Source organism: Protopterus annectens, chromosome 1.part0 (assembly GCF_019279795.1).
Source record: "Protopterus annectens isolate FY-2018-M chromosome 1.part0, PAN1.0, whole genome shotgun sequence".
In the NCBI taxonomy this organism is placed as follows: domain Eukaryota; kingdom Metazoa; phylum Chordata; order Ceratodontiformes; family Protopteridae; genus Protopterus; species Protopterus annectens.
Window position 1 is genome coordinate 844,186,229 of NC_056725.1, and position 16,807 is coordinate 844,203,035.

The following is a 16,807-nucleotide window of genomic DNA, read 5'->3' on the forward strand; positions in this document are numbered from 1 at the left end:
ATGTTTCGAACTGCTGGATCTGCACCGCCATACCAACAGCATACGGGGGGGTTATTAATGACTGCTATCCCCTAGGGGTCAATGAGACCTGGGAAAATCTGTTTTTTGACACAGTATCTATTAAAGAATATGATAAGGTAGCACTGTATTTGCCTGTGACACAAAAGGGAATTGTATGTTTTTATAAAAATGATACCATACAAGTGGGTTGGAGTAAGTGTAATGTGACAGTACAATATAAATGTTATACAAAAGCAAACGATCTGGGTGGATCTTGTAGTACAGATTATAACTCATTCCTTAAATCCATGCATAAGACTCTTGATCAGGTACAACGTAACCCTGAACTTTTTAAACAGTTATCTGTAATAGATAGGAAAATGTTTCATGCAGGGTAGTCATTTCGTAACAAAGTAACTACTAAAGTAGAGGATTGTTATTTTGTGTGTGGTAAAAAAGCATATAAATGGTTACCTGAGAATTGGTCTGGCAGTTGTTTTTTGGGGTACCTGGTCCCGGCCATACGACACACTGCAGTCTTGCCTCAGGGAAATATTCGAAATACCCGAGATGTGACCAAGAAGACTGTTAAAAAACCTGAGAATCCAGTGGGACAGATCGAAGTGGGCTGGAAAGACCATCATACTGTGGGTACCAAACTTACGCACATGGACTTGAGTGACGCTGTCATATCATGGGCAGGCATATTACCTGCATATGGCACAGTTAAATCGATTTGGGAGCTGCGAAAACTGTCTAAACTTCTCAAAGTGATGAGTAATGCAACTTTCTCCGCTCTTGAACTGATAACTGATGAACTGAATGCTATGAGAACTGTAGTGCTCCAGAACCGAATGGCTCTTGACTTCACCCTAGTGGCGAGGGGTGGGACGTGCGCTTTAATCAAAGAAGAATGCTGTGCGTTTATACCAGATCATCAGCACGAAATTAATGACCACCTTGAGGTAATTCAGCAAGTGTCGGCCATGACCAAACCAGGCCCAAACCCTCTGATGGATTTTTTCCAGAATTTGTTCGAGGGGTGGGGGTCCATCCTAATGAACATCTTGATTGCCATTGGTGTGGGATTACTCCTGATAGGAGTTTGTGTTTGTTGTGGAATCCCCTGCATGAAGAAATTAATCAAAGAATTTATAGACATATCAGTTTCTGAGACTATGTATCAGAGTACTGAATTTGAAGAGCTGCTAGAATGTGAAACACTTTCATAAAGTCTAAACTGAATGACTTTCTTAACTGCAAATCCTGATTGGAAGAGGTTAGGAAAAGAAGCAAACTGTTTACTCTTTCTGAAAATAGAATTAAAAAGTATTAACAGGGGGAAATGTCAAAAAAATATGTATTAATGTGTGTATGCTTAATGCTAATTAGAAGCTAAATGAGTTAACACACTTTTCATTCTATTTTATATGCACTGTTTTCTATATAAAATGAATTTCATATGAAACTGAAAAGATGCTTTTTGAAACTGCAGTGTGCTTTCTGAAACTTGCAAGATGCCCTCTGACCTAGTAATTGCTAGCACAGCAATATTCATGTTTATGCCTTTTGGAAATGTACTTGAGAAGCAGGTGCTTATCTGCTAGGTCAGGAGTGAATGAATGAACAATGCTATATCCTGTAAATGTAATGATTCTAAACAATCAGCTCTGTTCGAAGTACGAGAACATGTACAGCTGCAGAAGCTTAGAGATAATGTAGACAAAGGATTATTAGAGAAATGAACTGCTAGCTTTGTGCTTGAATTAGCCATAGTACCTTGAATGGTAACATTACATGTATCTAACCGGTGGTAACCAAGGCCACGTTGTTTTCCTTTGGAAGTTTCTCACAAAAATTGATAAATCAGCAGAAATTCATGAGACTAATTGTTAATAAGTGATGATGAAAAGACTCGTAATTTGCTACATCAGCTTGGTAGGCAATGTCTTATTAAAAAGTGTATAAAAATGAAAGTACTTCCTGTTTCTAGTTAGACAAACTCTGTAACAGCACGTTTTTGTCTCCTTGCTGCAAGATTAAAGTGCCTTAACCTGAACCTACCGTGTTTTGATCATTTTTAAAGTATATTTTTCCTTTGACAGCCTATAATATTCCAGACTTTTTAACACTCGCTCAGGATTCTTTCTCAGCCGTAGAAACATGGCTCTGTGATAATCAGCTAGTACTTAATCCTAGGAAAACAAAAACTCCTTTTCCTTCCCAAAACACTGGCTCAGCAGAAATCCTCCTTTGTCATTACCTCCCTTGGCAACACTATCATTAAAGCTGAACCTCACGCCAAACAAACTACTTGGTACCATAACTGATGATAAATTAAAATTTGGCCTACACATCCAACATTGCATTAAAAAAAAAAAAAAAAAACACCAGAAACTTGGCCTACTTTATAGAATTGGAAATTCCTCACTCCTACCTCCAAAATTTCTCTAGCTCAGTCACTCCTGTTACCCTGCTTACTCTATGCTGCCCCTATCCTTACTAACATTCAATCTACTCCTTTGTCCAAACTACACCAAACTTGCAACAAAATAGCCAGATTTGTTGCTAATCTTCCTTATAACTCTCACTACTGTCTCACTCTTAAGAAGCTTCAATGACCTGAATTCTCACATCAGCTACTACTTCACCAACTACAGATTACACACACTGTTCTCTACAATCCCTCTTCCTGTCCTTCCGTCTCCAACCTTGTCATACTACAATCCACTCCGACATCTCCACTCATCTGACAGACACCTTCTTGACATCTATAAACCCCCCCCCAAAAAAAAATTGGAACGCCCCTTTACAAATACACAGTAGCATGTCCTTTGAACACACTTCCCCCTCACATAAGAAATATCTCTCAACATCACCAGTTTAAAAGAGAGTTAAAACACTACCTCCTAAATTCGGATGGTGCAGTGGTGCAGCGGTAGTATTGTTGCCTCACAGCAAGAGGTTCTCCGGTTCGATTCTCGGCTGGAGTGCCTTCTATGCAGAGTCTGCATGTCCTCCCTGCATTTGTGTGGGTTTCCTCCGGGTGCTCCGGTTTCCTCCCACGTTACAAAGACATACATCTGGAGTGTTTCTCCCCAGGCCTCCGCTGAAAATTGTCTATGTTCCAAGTCGGAATTCCTGGTTAACAAATGTTAAATAAATAAATAATAAATTAATAAATAAATAAATACCTGGTCTTGCCCATGCCAAGCTACCACTTGACACCTCTTAGTCTCTATCTTCCCTCTATTTCTCCCACTCCCCATCAAATCCATGAGAAATATTTCCTTCTATTTCACTTACACTTATTCCTCATTTCTCTCCTATACATTCCAACACCTAACATAAAGATTCCTCATATGTGGCATCTTACTGATGGAATCTTAACTGTGAACATAACATTCATTATTACTCAACCTCTTGTATGTCTTTCCCTGTTAATACTCTTGCTTTAAATCTTGGATTAACTTTTTATTACATTGTAACTATTCTAATTGGAACTCTTATTACCATTTAGAGTATTGTACTTTTGTTTATATACCCAGGTCTGGGTAGTGTACTCTGCATTATTATCTTTACTGTATTTTTACTATAATTTATTGTATTTTTTATTTACATCTATAGATTGGAGCTTTTCTTCTCAGGTCTCCATTGAAAATGGGCCTCTGGCATTAATACATATAAAATAAATAAATATATATTCTGTTATATTTAAGGTAAGTATGAGATACTCTCCAGATGAACAGCATGAAACAATGAAAGGTTTCCTTGCTTTTTTGGACTTGGAGCTGATCAAAGTCTATTCCATAGGTAAAAAAACAGGAGAAAGCTGTTGTGTTTCAATATTCTATACCTCAAGGTGGTGCAGCGGTAGCATTGTCGCCTCACAGCAAGAGGTTCTCCCATCCGATTCTCTGCGCCTTCTGTGTGGAGTCTGCATGTCCTCCCCATGGTCGAGTGGCGTTCGAAAGACATGCGTGAATGAGCGTGCCTTCGTTGAAGGGTGGGAGTCGGGCTGGCACCTCGGCACCGTAAAAATCTACTGCCAATCATTAGCAGACTGGAGTTCCGCTGTGGCGACCCCTAACCAGGAAAACCCAAAAGAAAAACAAAAAGAGAATCCCAGGTTGCATGCATTACTAAATATCAGCAGTATTTGCCTTAAGTTTGATTTCAGTTTGATATTTTTTATTGTCATTGAAGAGAGGAAAGGCTCAAGAGCATCAGTGCTATCCTACATGGTGTATTACATAGCATTAGTGTTAAATGACTGCAGGGTGCACTGTGATAGCATTAATGCAACCTATAGGATGTATTACGTAGCATTAATGTTAAATGACTGCAGTTATACAACATCAGTGCTACCTACAGGGTATATTACATAGCATTAGTGTTAACTGACTACAGGGTGCATTATGTTGTACTAATGCTAACTGCAGGGTACATTATACAGCACTTTTGCTGACTGAAGGGTCATTAAGCAACATTACTGTTAGCTGACTGTAGGGTCATTATGTAGTGTTAATGCTGACTGCAAAGTACATTATGTTGCATTAATGCTGACTTCAGAGTGCATTATGTTGCATTAATGCTGAATGCAGGGTGCATTTTGTTGCATTAATGCTGACTGCAGGGTGCATTTTGTTGCATTAATGCTGACTGCAGGGTCAATAAGTAGCATTAATGTTGACTGACTGCAAGGTACATTATGTTTAGAACTGGTCTTACCCTAGCGCGGTGGTTCACTTTTTCATTAGCTTGTTTACTAATGACTCTCACTTCCTCACTTCCAAATGGTTATTTAAAAAATAGTACTATAAGACTCTGCAATTGACCAGTTCAGTAATATAATCCACAGTAATAATTACATTTTCATATTTATCCTCTTATGATATTGGATGATAATTCAGACACTAATAAATTATGTTAATTTACTTATATGTACTCATGCTTTCTGATGCTCTACATGCGCATTCTGTTTTTCCTCTACTGATGTAGCTATACTGTCTAACTATATCTTGTGTGACAAAAATTAACTTGATTCACTTTTATCTGACTTCTCTTTATTCTGTTTCTGATTAATCTTTTTCATTTCTTCTTGTTAGTCACTGTATATTCACTGACTGATTAACTGTGATTAATGTGCATTGCATTTAGATTTCTGTAACAAATATTATTGAAGCTTTTTCCCAAGACATCTTTACTCCATTGAAAATGGGCACTGTCCATGAGGATATTCTCTGTCATCACATATAAGAAAATCAAAATACAAAAATTCATTTCAGTCTGATTTTTAAAACCCATTCATTGCATTGCCCAGTTCATTCAGCTGCTTGCTTGTGAACAGGCCCTTCAGTGCTACAAAGAACAGCTATGACGTAAAAGTTCTGCAGCAAGACAGAGTACAGTTTAGTGGGTTGGGGGTTGGCAAAGTGATTAAAGTATTTACCTCACATACACAAGGTACAGGGTTTGATTCTAACCTTTGGGTTGGGAAATATGGGTAGGCTTAAAATGGCAGATAGCCTAGTACTAGCCTATGAACCTATAAAAAGAAACTGTCAATATCTAGAAACTTCTTGGAGTGTGTAAGTGCTGTTATTATATACCAGCTTGTGCATAATCTCTCATTGCGTGTTAGCTAAGTATTTAGTACTGCCCACATCTTATTATAGCTACATTACGTCAATCCCATATACCACCTCAGATTTTTTTATGGTTTAACTCCACAGCATCTCTATAAAGACTATTACACTCATCCAGAACTTTGTCTGTATAACAGTATTTCCTAATAGTGCCATTGAAACATCTTCCCTCTAGTCACGCTCCCTTATTTTTATTCTTCTCTTAAACATACTCCTATCCTAGCCTTTGTTGATTCTCCCAAGGTGCATGAATATTTCTGACTCACCCCATCTCTTTTTTCTATCAGACGGCACATATTAAGTTACACTCTCACCATAAGTCTTCTAGAGCAGAACCTGTTCTGTGTTTGCTGCACTTCTCTGCAGAGCGCCAGTTCCACTTTCCTAAAATGTGACTTTGCCAACTGTACAAACGAAGAATGACTTTTCCATTTTCTCTTAGTGGTACTTTTCCCTCTACATCCCAAGACCTGCTGCTAAGCTTTACAATAACTGCTCAGTTTTTGACCATGAAACAATTATATCAACACGTCCCTTTCTATTTAATTAATGTAAAGCAGTTCTCCTCTCATTATGTAGTCTCATTTTTTTCTTTTTTATTAACTAGATGCATTATCGTGCAGTTTTTTGTACTTAAACCAATGTGCCATATGTCTGATTGTTCCATTAATTCTTCTAAACGCCTTATCCTATAATCCCCATGTTTTGTAATAGTGCCATTTCCAGATCTTTGTGCCATTTGCACACAGACACACGCTTTCCCTTCATCTCTTCCACAAAGCCACTGATACAGACATCTAAGAGGAGTCTTTTCTTAGATGAACATAATCCTTTCCAAATATCCAAAAATATATTTAACTGGATTATATGTACAGAACAGTGCTCAGCATTTAAAAATAATACTGAGTGAAACTGTCAAAGACAGTAGAAAGAAAGGATCCTACTAAGAAGAAAAAAAAAAAAAAAACTGGAGGCTACAACCCCACCAAGGAAAGAACTGCACAGTGCAGCTTTGCTTACAGTCTAGCTATGCAAAACAGCTGCACATATGTGAGCACAAGGCAGATGCCTTATAAGTTAGAGCTTACACACACACACACATATATATATATATATATATATATATATATATATATATATATATTTATATTTGACTCTGCTGTATGCTAACATAGTAATCACAAGGGCAGCGATGCAAACAAAATAATATAACTAAAGTGAATCGATCTAAATGGCGTGATTTAGACATTAGAGAGTTGTTTTTCAGTCATTTGTGGGTTCTAATGCAAGCAGTTACAGAACTGAACAGACAAGATTATAGTGGAACGACAGCCTTTGTTTCAAACTATGCAATACTGGGAAAATGAACTGCAAACTAAAACCACATCCAAAAAGCAGAGCATATTAAAATCTACAGATTTACCTGTTCAGTTTCAACAAAATTGGACACATGCCCATCGTCATCAATACCTCGAATGTGAAACCTAGCCCCAGCTCGCTCACAACTAATTCGAGAAATGAGACAGACTTTTGCTTTCTGGTGTGTCGCATATGCAGTTCGGATCTCAACTACTCCACAAATCACCTTCAGCAGCCAGTCAGAACAGTTTACTTGGAAATGCTTCAAAGGTACATGTAATGCTCTGTTCCTGTAATGCAAGTACAAAAAACTGCTAGTATGGTAGGACAGAACTGTTTAAATTTACAACAATTTAGAACTTTCTTAAAAAATGTTTTTCATGTAGCTGAATCACAAACTTCCAGAATTCTGGCATAATATTTACACACACACACACACACACATATATGTATATGTATATATATATATATATATATATATATATATATATATATATATATATATATATATATACACACACACACACACACACACACACACACACACACACACACACACACACACACACACGCACACGTACAGAGATGCTCAGAAAAGTGAAACAGCAACAAATAAAATGATTTATAGTTAATAATGCCAAATTCTTACTGCTTTACTGAACTAGATGGAAAGTGGCACATTTCTACTTCACAGCAAGATATCAAACTTCTTTCTTGAGCTTTGTTTTTTTTTAATATTTTTATGTAATCCTTAAAAACTAGGTATTCAGAAATAATTTATTTTTCTATTGGCCCCCCTGTGACTGCCAAACATCTGTCCGATTTCAGCGACTTTGGACCTTTCCTGTTTAGGAAAAAGAGTGGTCAATCACTGTGCAGTCTTCATCCAAGTCAGCTGAAAGGTAGGTTTAGATAATGGATAAAATGTACATTGTTACCCTACTGGAAAATGAATGTTCAACACGGTATTAAGGTGCAGATATCAAAAAAACAAAACCAGCAAAAATAAGACAAACTGTTAAAAAATAAAACAAAAGAACATGGACTGGGAACCAGTAAAGAAGAAAGTTTATTAGCGCTTTCGTCCACTATACTCAGGTGAACTTCATCAGATATCTACATAATTCTTGAGTCAAAATTTATGTAAAAAAGTCACCAATCAGCAAATACTTCCACTTAAGACATGAATATATACTCCACCCCCAACTACGTTAAAAAGCACACTGAACATCTGCAATACCACTTACATCTTCTTAAACAGTCAATCTACCAACAAATATAAAACATAAATAAAAAATATATAAATAATTATCCTACTAATTAAACATCAAACATACCCTATTTCAATTAGTACAAAAATAAATACTGATTTTCAAATCTTATAAACATAAAAAATTATTAGTATTTATCTGGTCAAAGTTCTACGTTTCAACAAGCATGAAATCGAGCAATGGCCGTTCAGACCTGGCCAACTATAAGCATTAAACTTAAGTTGCCAAATAAGCTCTTTTTTCTCCAATAAGAGATTAGTAGACTCTCCCCTCATACCCATTCTTACTGTGTCAATGGTCATATATTTAAAAGTATGGCCAGGGTATTCTTTCACATGTCTTGCTAGTGCATTGGTTTCCTGTTCTCTCCTAATTGCATATTCATGCTCATATATCCTCTTCCTTATTTTGCGGTCGGTCTTACCTATGTAGAAACCTAAGCATTTCTGGCATTTAGCCAGATATACCACTCCCCTTGGATTACAATCGAATTTATAAAAAATCTTATATTCTACATTTGTTACCTGAAACTTGTCATCCACGTTAATTTTAGAGCACCAATTACAACTGCCACATCTACTGATTCTTGGTCTAATTTCGCTATCATAATTGTTAAAATTTTCTAATAAGGTTTTAAATTGTACCGTCTTCTAAAAATTATCTTAGGGGTTATCCCAAATTTATCCCTAAATTGGTTTTCATCTGCCAGAATGGGCCAGTTTTTATATAAAATTCTAGTTACATCCCTATGATCATCATTAAATTAAGGGATAAAACAGGTCATGTCCTTACTAATTTGGTTACTATTCAGTGCCAAAGAAACTACTATTGACTTACTGGGGGGGGGGGTACAGTCGAAGAACACAATATAGGAAAATAAAACCTGATAACCTCTTTTGGGAAACTTCATTGCTCAACTCAGTCAATAACTGAATGGGATACCCTCTCCTTCCGAACATGAGCATTAACTGGTCACATTCTTGTTGAAAATGGTCATCCAGAGATACCATTCTTACATCTCTCACTAACTGGCCCTTCACTACTGACCTCTTCTGGTGGGTGGGATAGGAACTCGAAAAATGCAAAACAAACTATTGGAATAAGTATTTTTCCTAAAAATCTTAGAAATATACCTGTTATTCGACTTGTTGTTGATTATCTTAACATCCAGGTAAGAAATTTCATCTGTATTAAATTCATGAGAGAAATTTAAAAACTAGTAGTAGTAGTATTAATATATGCCAGAAACTCATTAAACTCAATCTCATTATCTTCCCATAACACAAATAAATCATGCAAATAAAGCTGGTATAACTTCATTTTCACCAAAATAAACTGTTAAATACAAATTCATGCTCCCAGTAGGCCATAACTCTCTCTTCTCTTTCGGCTGTTCCCGTTAGGGGTCACCACAGTGGATCATCTGTTTCCATATCTTCCTGTCCTCTGCATCTTCCTCTGTCACACCAACCACCTGCATGTCCTCACTCACCACATCCATAAACCTTATCTTAGGCCTTCCTCTTTTCCTCTTACCTGGCAGCTCCATCCTTAGCATCCTTTTCCAAATATACCCAGTTTCCCTCCTCAGCACATGTCCAAATCAACGCAATCTCGCCTCTCTGGCTTTGTCTCCAAACCGTCCAACCTGAGCTGACCCTCTAATATACTGAGTCCTAATCCTGACCATCCTCGTCACACCCAGTGCAAATCTTAACATCTTTAACTCTGCCATGTCCAGCTCTGACACCTGCCTTTTTGTCAGTGCCACCATCTCCAACCCACATAACATAGCTGGTGTCATTATCCTCTTGTAGACCTTCCCTTTCACTCTTACTGGTACCCGTCTGTCACAAATCACTCCTGACACTCTTCTCCACCCATTTCACCCTGCCTGTACTCTCTTCTTCACCTCTCTTCCACACTCACCATTACTCTGAAGTGTTGATCCCAAGTACTTAAACTCATCCACCTTCACCAACTCTACTCCCTGCATCCTCACCATTCCTCTATCCTCCCCTCTCATTCACACACATATATTCTGTCTTAGACCTGCTGACCTTTATTCCTCTTCTCTCTAGAGAAAATTTCTACCTCTCTAGGGTCTCCTCAACCTGGTCAGTACTCTCACTACAGATCACAATGCCATCTGCAAACATCACAGTCCACGGGGCCTCCTGTCTGATCTCATTTGTCAACCTGTCCATCACCACTGCAAATAAGAAAGGGCTCAGAGTTGATCTTTGATGTAGTCACACGTCTATCTTAAATGCATCCGTCACTCCCACTGCAGACCTCACCACTGTCACACTATCCTTGTACATATCCTGTGCCACTCAAGAGCTGATCCTTGAGGTAGTCACACGTCTACCTTAAACGCATCCATCACTCCCACCGCAGACCTCACCACTGTCACACTACCCTTGTACATATCCTGTGCCACTCTTACATACTTCTCTGCCACTCCCAAATTCCTCTTACAATACCACAACTCCTCTCTAGGCACCCTGTCATATGCTTTATCTAAGTCCACAAAGACACAATGCAACTCCTTCTGACCTTCTTTATATTTCATTTACATCAACACTCTCAGAGCAAACATTGCATCTGTAGTGCTCTTTCCTGGCATGAAACCATACTGCTGATCACTAATCATTACCTCCCTTCTTAACCTAGCTTCCACTAATCTTTCCCATAACTTCAAGCTGTGACTGATCAGTTTTATCCCTCTGTAGTTACTACAGCTCTGCACATCACCCTTATTCTTAAAGATAGGTACCAAAACACTTTTTCTCCACTCCTCAGGCATCCTCTGACTTTCCAAAATTTCATTACGCAATCTGGCTAAAAACTCCACTGCCATTTCTCCTAAGCACCTGCATGCTTCCACTGGTATGTCATCTGGGCCAACAACCTTTCTTCATTCTCTTCATAGTTGTCCATAACTAAGTTGGCAAAAACTGCTCCACATGGGGAACCCACTGGTACCCTACTTTTTTGTAAACCTTAAGCTTCATGTCCAAATAATTGTAACATGCATACGTCAAAGACTCAATAGTGGATTTAGAACAAGACATTAATTTATTTTTAGTAAATAATACAGAGGGTGATTTTAAAATCTACAACTTTTCTGATACTACGTTGGACACTGATATGGCAACATTATTGTCAAAAGGTATGACTTTCGTTCCTAGTAGTAGTAGAGCCAATCTGCTGAATGTATTAATAGATTTGAAAATGTTTACGTGAAAACTAAATTTGGCTCTTTTATTTAATGGTACTAATGTACAAGGAAAGTGTAGAATTTTAAGTACCTTTAATCCTCCTCTGCATCCGTTTTTAATTGTTTTCGAATGAATTTGCAAGTTAGATTTTAGAAACATTTTTGGGGAAAGAGAGCATAGACATATAAGGAATTTCACATTACATGAAAGAAATGTACTTGATTTTTTGAAAACACAGAAATTGCAGATTATGCAGCCAGATAAAGGAGGAGGTTTGGTAATAATGGACGTTTTTGATTATAACAGGAGAATGGTTGAACTATTGAATAATTAAGTCTATATTAGAGTTTCAAAAATGAGATCAATAGGAGGGTGCATGAGCAAATTAACAATATGTTTACTGAAAAACGTATTACATTAGATTTGTTTAACTTTTTGAAAATTACTTTATCTTTAATGCCTATAATTTACGGAGTTCCGAAGATTCATAAGAATTTACTAAACCCTCACCTACGTCCAATAGTTGATGGGAGGAATTCTTTGACGTCAGCATATGCCAAGTATTTGGACATGAAGCTTAAGGTTTTTGTGAATTCTGAACAACATATTTGCAAGGACTCTTGGAGTTTTTTAGAAGCTATTAATAATTTGAAGTATGACTCGAAATATAACTTGGCTGCCATTGACGTTAACGATTTGTATACAGTTATACCACAAAGGGAGGGTACTCAATGGTTATTAGATTTTTTAAGAACTAAAGGTGTACCCAGGAAGAAATTAACCTCTTTGAGCAACTATTTAGAATTGTACTTAATAACTTTTTTTGTTTTGAAGGCCAACATTATTTACCAAAAAGTGGGGTAGCAATGGGTTTCCCATGTGGAGCAGTTTTTGCCATCTTAGTTATGACCTACTGGGAGCACAAATTTGTATTTAACAGTTTATTGGGGGTAAAATCAAATTATACCAACATTATTTGGATGATTTATTTTTATGAGTGGGTGATGAGATTGAGTTTGATGAACTTGTAGCGTATAGTAATACTACTAGGTTTTTTTAAGTTTCTCTCATGAATTTAATAATTATGAAATTTCTTACCTGGATGTTAAGCTAATCAATGACAGGTCGAATAACAGATATATTTCTAAGATTTTTAGGAAAAATACTTACTCCGATAGTTTTTTGCAATTTTCGAGTTCCCATCCCACTCACCAGAAGAGGTTGGTAGTGAAGGGCCAGTTAGTGAGAGCTGCAAGAATGGTATCTCTAGATGACCATTTTCAACAAGAATGTGACCAGTTGATGCCCATATTCAGAAAGAGAGGGTATCCCATTCAATTATTGACTGAGTTGAGAAATGAAGTTTCCTAAAAGAGGTTAACAGGTTTTTGTTGTCCTATACTGTGTTCTTCGAGTGTACCCCCCAGTAAGTCAATGGTAGTTACTCTAGCACAGAATAGTAACCAAAATGGTAAGGACAATTTTACTTTGGATGTGACCTGTTTTATCCCTCAATTTAACGATAATCATAGGGACGTAACTATAATTTTGTATAAATACTGGCCCATTCTGGCAGATGAAAACCATTTTAGGGGTAAATATGGGACAACCCCTAAGATAATTTTTAGAAGAGGGTACAATTTCAAATCCTTATTAGAAAATTTGAACAATTATGATAGAGATATTAGACCAAGAATGGGTAGATGTAATTGATGCTCTAAATTAACGTGGACGGCAAGTTTCAGGTAGCAAATGTAGAATGTAAGATTTTTTTATAAATGCGATTGTAATTCAAGGGGAGAGGTATATCTGGCTAAATGCCAGCAATGCTTAGGTTTCTACATAGGTAAGACCGACTGCAAAATAAGGAAGAGGATATACGAGCATGAATATGCAATTAGGAGAGAACAGAAAACCAATGCACTAGCAAGACATGTGAAAGAATACCCTGGCCATAATTTTAAATATATGGCCATCGACACAGTAACAATAGGCATGAGGGGAGAGTCTTCTACTCACTTATTGGAGAAAAAAAGAGCTTATTTGGCAACTTAAGTTGAATGCTTATAGTTGGCCAGGTCTGAACGACCATTGCTCGATTTCATGCCTGTTGAAACTTAGAGCTTTGATCAGATAAATCATATTAATTTTTTTATGTTTACAAGATTTGAAAAATCAGGATTTGATTTTTGTACTAATTGAAACAGGGTATGTTTGATGTTTAAATAGTAGGATAATTATTTATACATTATTTATTTTTTATATTTGTTGGTAGATTAAGCCTGTTTTAGAAGATGTAAGTGGTATTGCTGATGTTCAGTGTGCTTTTTAACGTAGTTGGGGGTAGAGTATATAATTCATGTCTTAAATGGAAGTATTTGCTGATTGGTGACTTTTTTACATAAATTTTGACTGAGGAATTATGTAGATTTCTAATGAAGTTTACCTGAGTGTAGTACATGAAAGCGCTAATAAACCCCCAAGGTCCAGATATCACCTGACAAAAAACAAGTCCATCAGCCTCTGCATAGTAGCATATTAAACTACGTAAAACAGACAAAAAAGCAAACTGCCATTTTTATGTTTGCTATTTTTTTGTTTATTTGTTTCCGGACCTGTAAAATAAAATCTTTTAAAGGGTCAGTGAATTGAAAAGAAGTGGCATCTTTTCAGCCTTTGGAGTGTTCTGCAAGTCATTAACTCTATGTTTTACTAGAAATGATCATGAGTTTTAGTCAATAGCTAATTTCAGAGATGTATAAAGTCCCTTTGTAATTCCTTTGATATACTTTGGGGAAAGTGGGCTTGCTAGACTTAAGGAAGATAATTTATCACTTGTGTACATGGTGACATGAAGTCTAGAGGGTTCCTGCACAAAACTACCAACAAACAGAAAGAATTACAAGAAATACAGCAAGGAATCTTGAGGCACATCTTAGGTTTATAGGTCACAGGCATATACTACTCTAATGACCTCCAGGGCCTTTAGAAGTCTAGCTGAGCAATCCAACCCAATTGTGTCTCTATGTATTACGGGCATTTATTAGGAGGGGGCTATGTTAGATAGGAAGTTTCTAAAGGTTATCTGGAGGGGGTATGTAAGTTTGGGCTGAGTTGCTGTCTGCCTCTGTCCATCTGATAAATGGGGCCCAGACCTGGATTGACTTTCCGATTTCCCATCCACTGGTCAAGATTATTTTTATATAGGGTTAGTGATGGTCTCTGCTTCACATAGATAGGGAGTGTGTTGCAGAGTACGGGGATAATCTGAGACAAATATCTGTCTCACTAACATGTTCCAAAGCCCTATTCCCATACAGGGAGTCGATCACAGCTTATCTGGGTGAAAAACAGTTATCCTAACTGCTAGACCATATGGAACATCACTCATCTGTTCTGAAGCATCCTTTATCTGACATTAATTGAAAGTTACATTCTGTGAAGTACTTTTTACACTTTGTAATGGTATCATCCCCAAAACCTATATTAAGATTGTTAAGATGTGGACTGTTTTTTCCATTAGAAGGCTCTTTTTATATCAGAGAAAAAGGGGTCCAGTCAGATGGAGAGAAGGACCTTACAGAGAAGAATTAGAGTAGCATGCTCAAATTTAGAGGTAAGATGATAACAGTAAGAGATTGAATATATGTGCAAAGAAATAAAGCAGTGACAGGGCTAGCCATCCTAATGAGGCTGACGTCAAGAGTGAGGATTCTAGGGGATTTGTACTTTGCAGTTTGTTCAACAGCTTGGAAAAATTTTTCTGACACAAAGGTAGGGGAGGAACAAGAGATCATTAAATGATGTGTGTGGGAAAGATACATTAGTGTTAGGGACATGGGGCCTGTATCAGATTCAGGTAATTAGATATGGCCTTTGACCATGTTAATATAGGGGTGTTTTTATTTGAAAACAGGCATGGGGAAAGGGCATATTTCAAACCATAGCTGTACTGTGATCCCAAACAACATAAAACTGGCACATTTCAGTCACCTGTGTACAATGCTTGATGTGCTGTACCTTTGATGGAAGAAATCATGGCTTAAAATGTTGAGCAGTTGTGCATCTGATCCATGAGTGGCACATACACAATTTTTCCACTGTAGTCTTCTAATCTTCACTAACATAATGGCCTTCTAACATCATACTTGCCTTATATTCTACTCTAATCTTTTTGCTAGGCCATCATAACACTCTAACATCAGGCCTGATATATGTAAACCTCACTACTACTACTACATTATACAGACAAACCTGACTCCTGCACTAGCATCGCCCTCTAGATTATTAGCAATCCTGGACATGCATAACTGTCTGATGTCAACAGGCTTATCATGGGTACAGACCCATCTTATTAGTGATATATCTTACCCCCTCTTCCAAAGTAAATTTCAGAAGTATAATTTAAAATTATGGCTAGACATGTTTAAAAAAAATAAACAGCATCAACTACCACAATCATCATGCTCTCTTCTTTCTCTTGGTTGCAACAACATCAGCGTGATATTAGGCAATTCAGATCCTGTATCCCAGCTCAAAAAAAAAAAAATCATCTCCTTAGTTACACTCATTTGCTCACCCAGTATTCCTGACACAGTACTCTGTAGGGAATTTTGTTTAAAGTCTACCAGCTCATTATACTCCCAAAAGGTACAATTGTGTACAATTACCATAAATGTAGATGTTCAAGTGTATTCACTGTTGCAGTCATCATATTTGGGTTATCCCTGCCAGGGTAGCCCATGGCTGGCCCAAATACCAGAGACTTTGTATTTCTGCATTGGTTGCTGTCGCTTGAGGACTGACGTCAGGTCATCAGTAGTATAAAGTAAGACAGCCGACACCATTCCATCAGTTCTTCTTGCCCTAACCTGTCAGGAGCCCCCAAGTAGGAGGTCAGGTTCTGGGGGAAGAACTCCATCAGTCGAAAATAAATACCAATACGTCCCTTGTAAGGAAAGGAGAAAAACAAGTTAGAATGGTAATGAAAGAGAAAAAAGGGGGATGGAGGGAAACCAGGACTGCAACCATGAATACTCTCGAACTTCTACATTTATGGTAAGTGTACACAACTGTACTATGTTCTTCATTTCACTGTTGCAGTCATTACATTTGGGTTGATTCCCAAAGCTGAGGAAAAGGGTGGAGACAGTCAAAGAAACTAGGGGCTGACTAGGATCCTGGAAGACTGCAGAGGCAAACCCTGCCCTGGATTTGGAGAAGAGAGGCAGGTGGTAATGCTTGGTAAAAGTGTAAACAGATGTCCAGGTGGCAGCCACCAGGATGTCCCTGGTGGTGACTCCTC

The 16,807-nt window shown here is 37.5% G+C and overlaps 1 protein-coding gene across 1 annotated transcript in view; it reads right to left on the reverse strand.

Moving 5' to 3' along the window:
- SYNJ2 (synaptojanin 2) overlaps nucleotides 1-16,807 on the reverse strand; it is a 1,514,156-nt gene that overhangs the window by 1,083,004 nt on the left and 414,345 nt on the right. Inside the window, exon 5 of the mRNA XM_044063657.1 lies at nucleotides 7,072-7,297. Within this exon, the coding sequence (XP_043919592.1) occupies nucleotides 7,072-7,297 (226 nt within the window). The remainder of the gene's footprint in view (nucleotides 1-7,071; nucleotides 7,298-16,807) is intronic.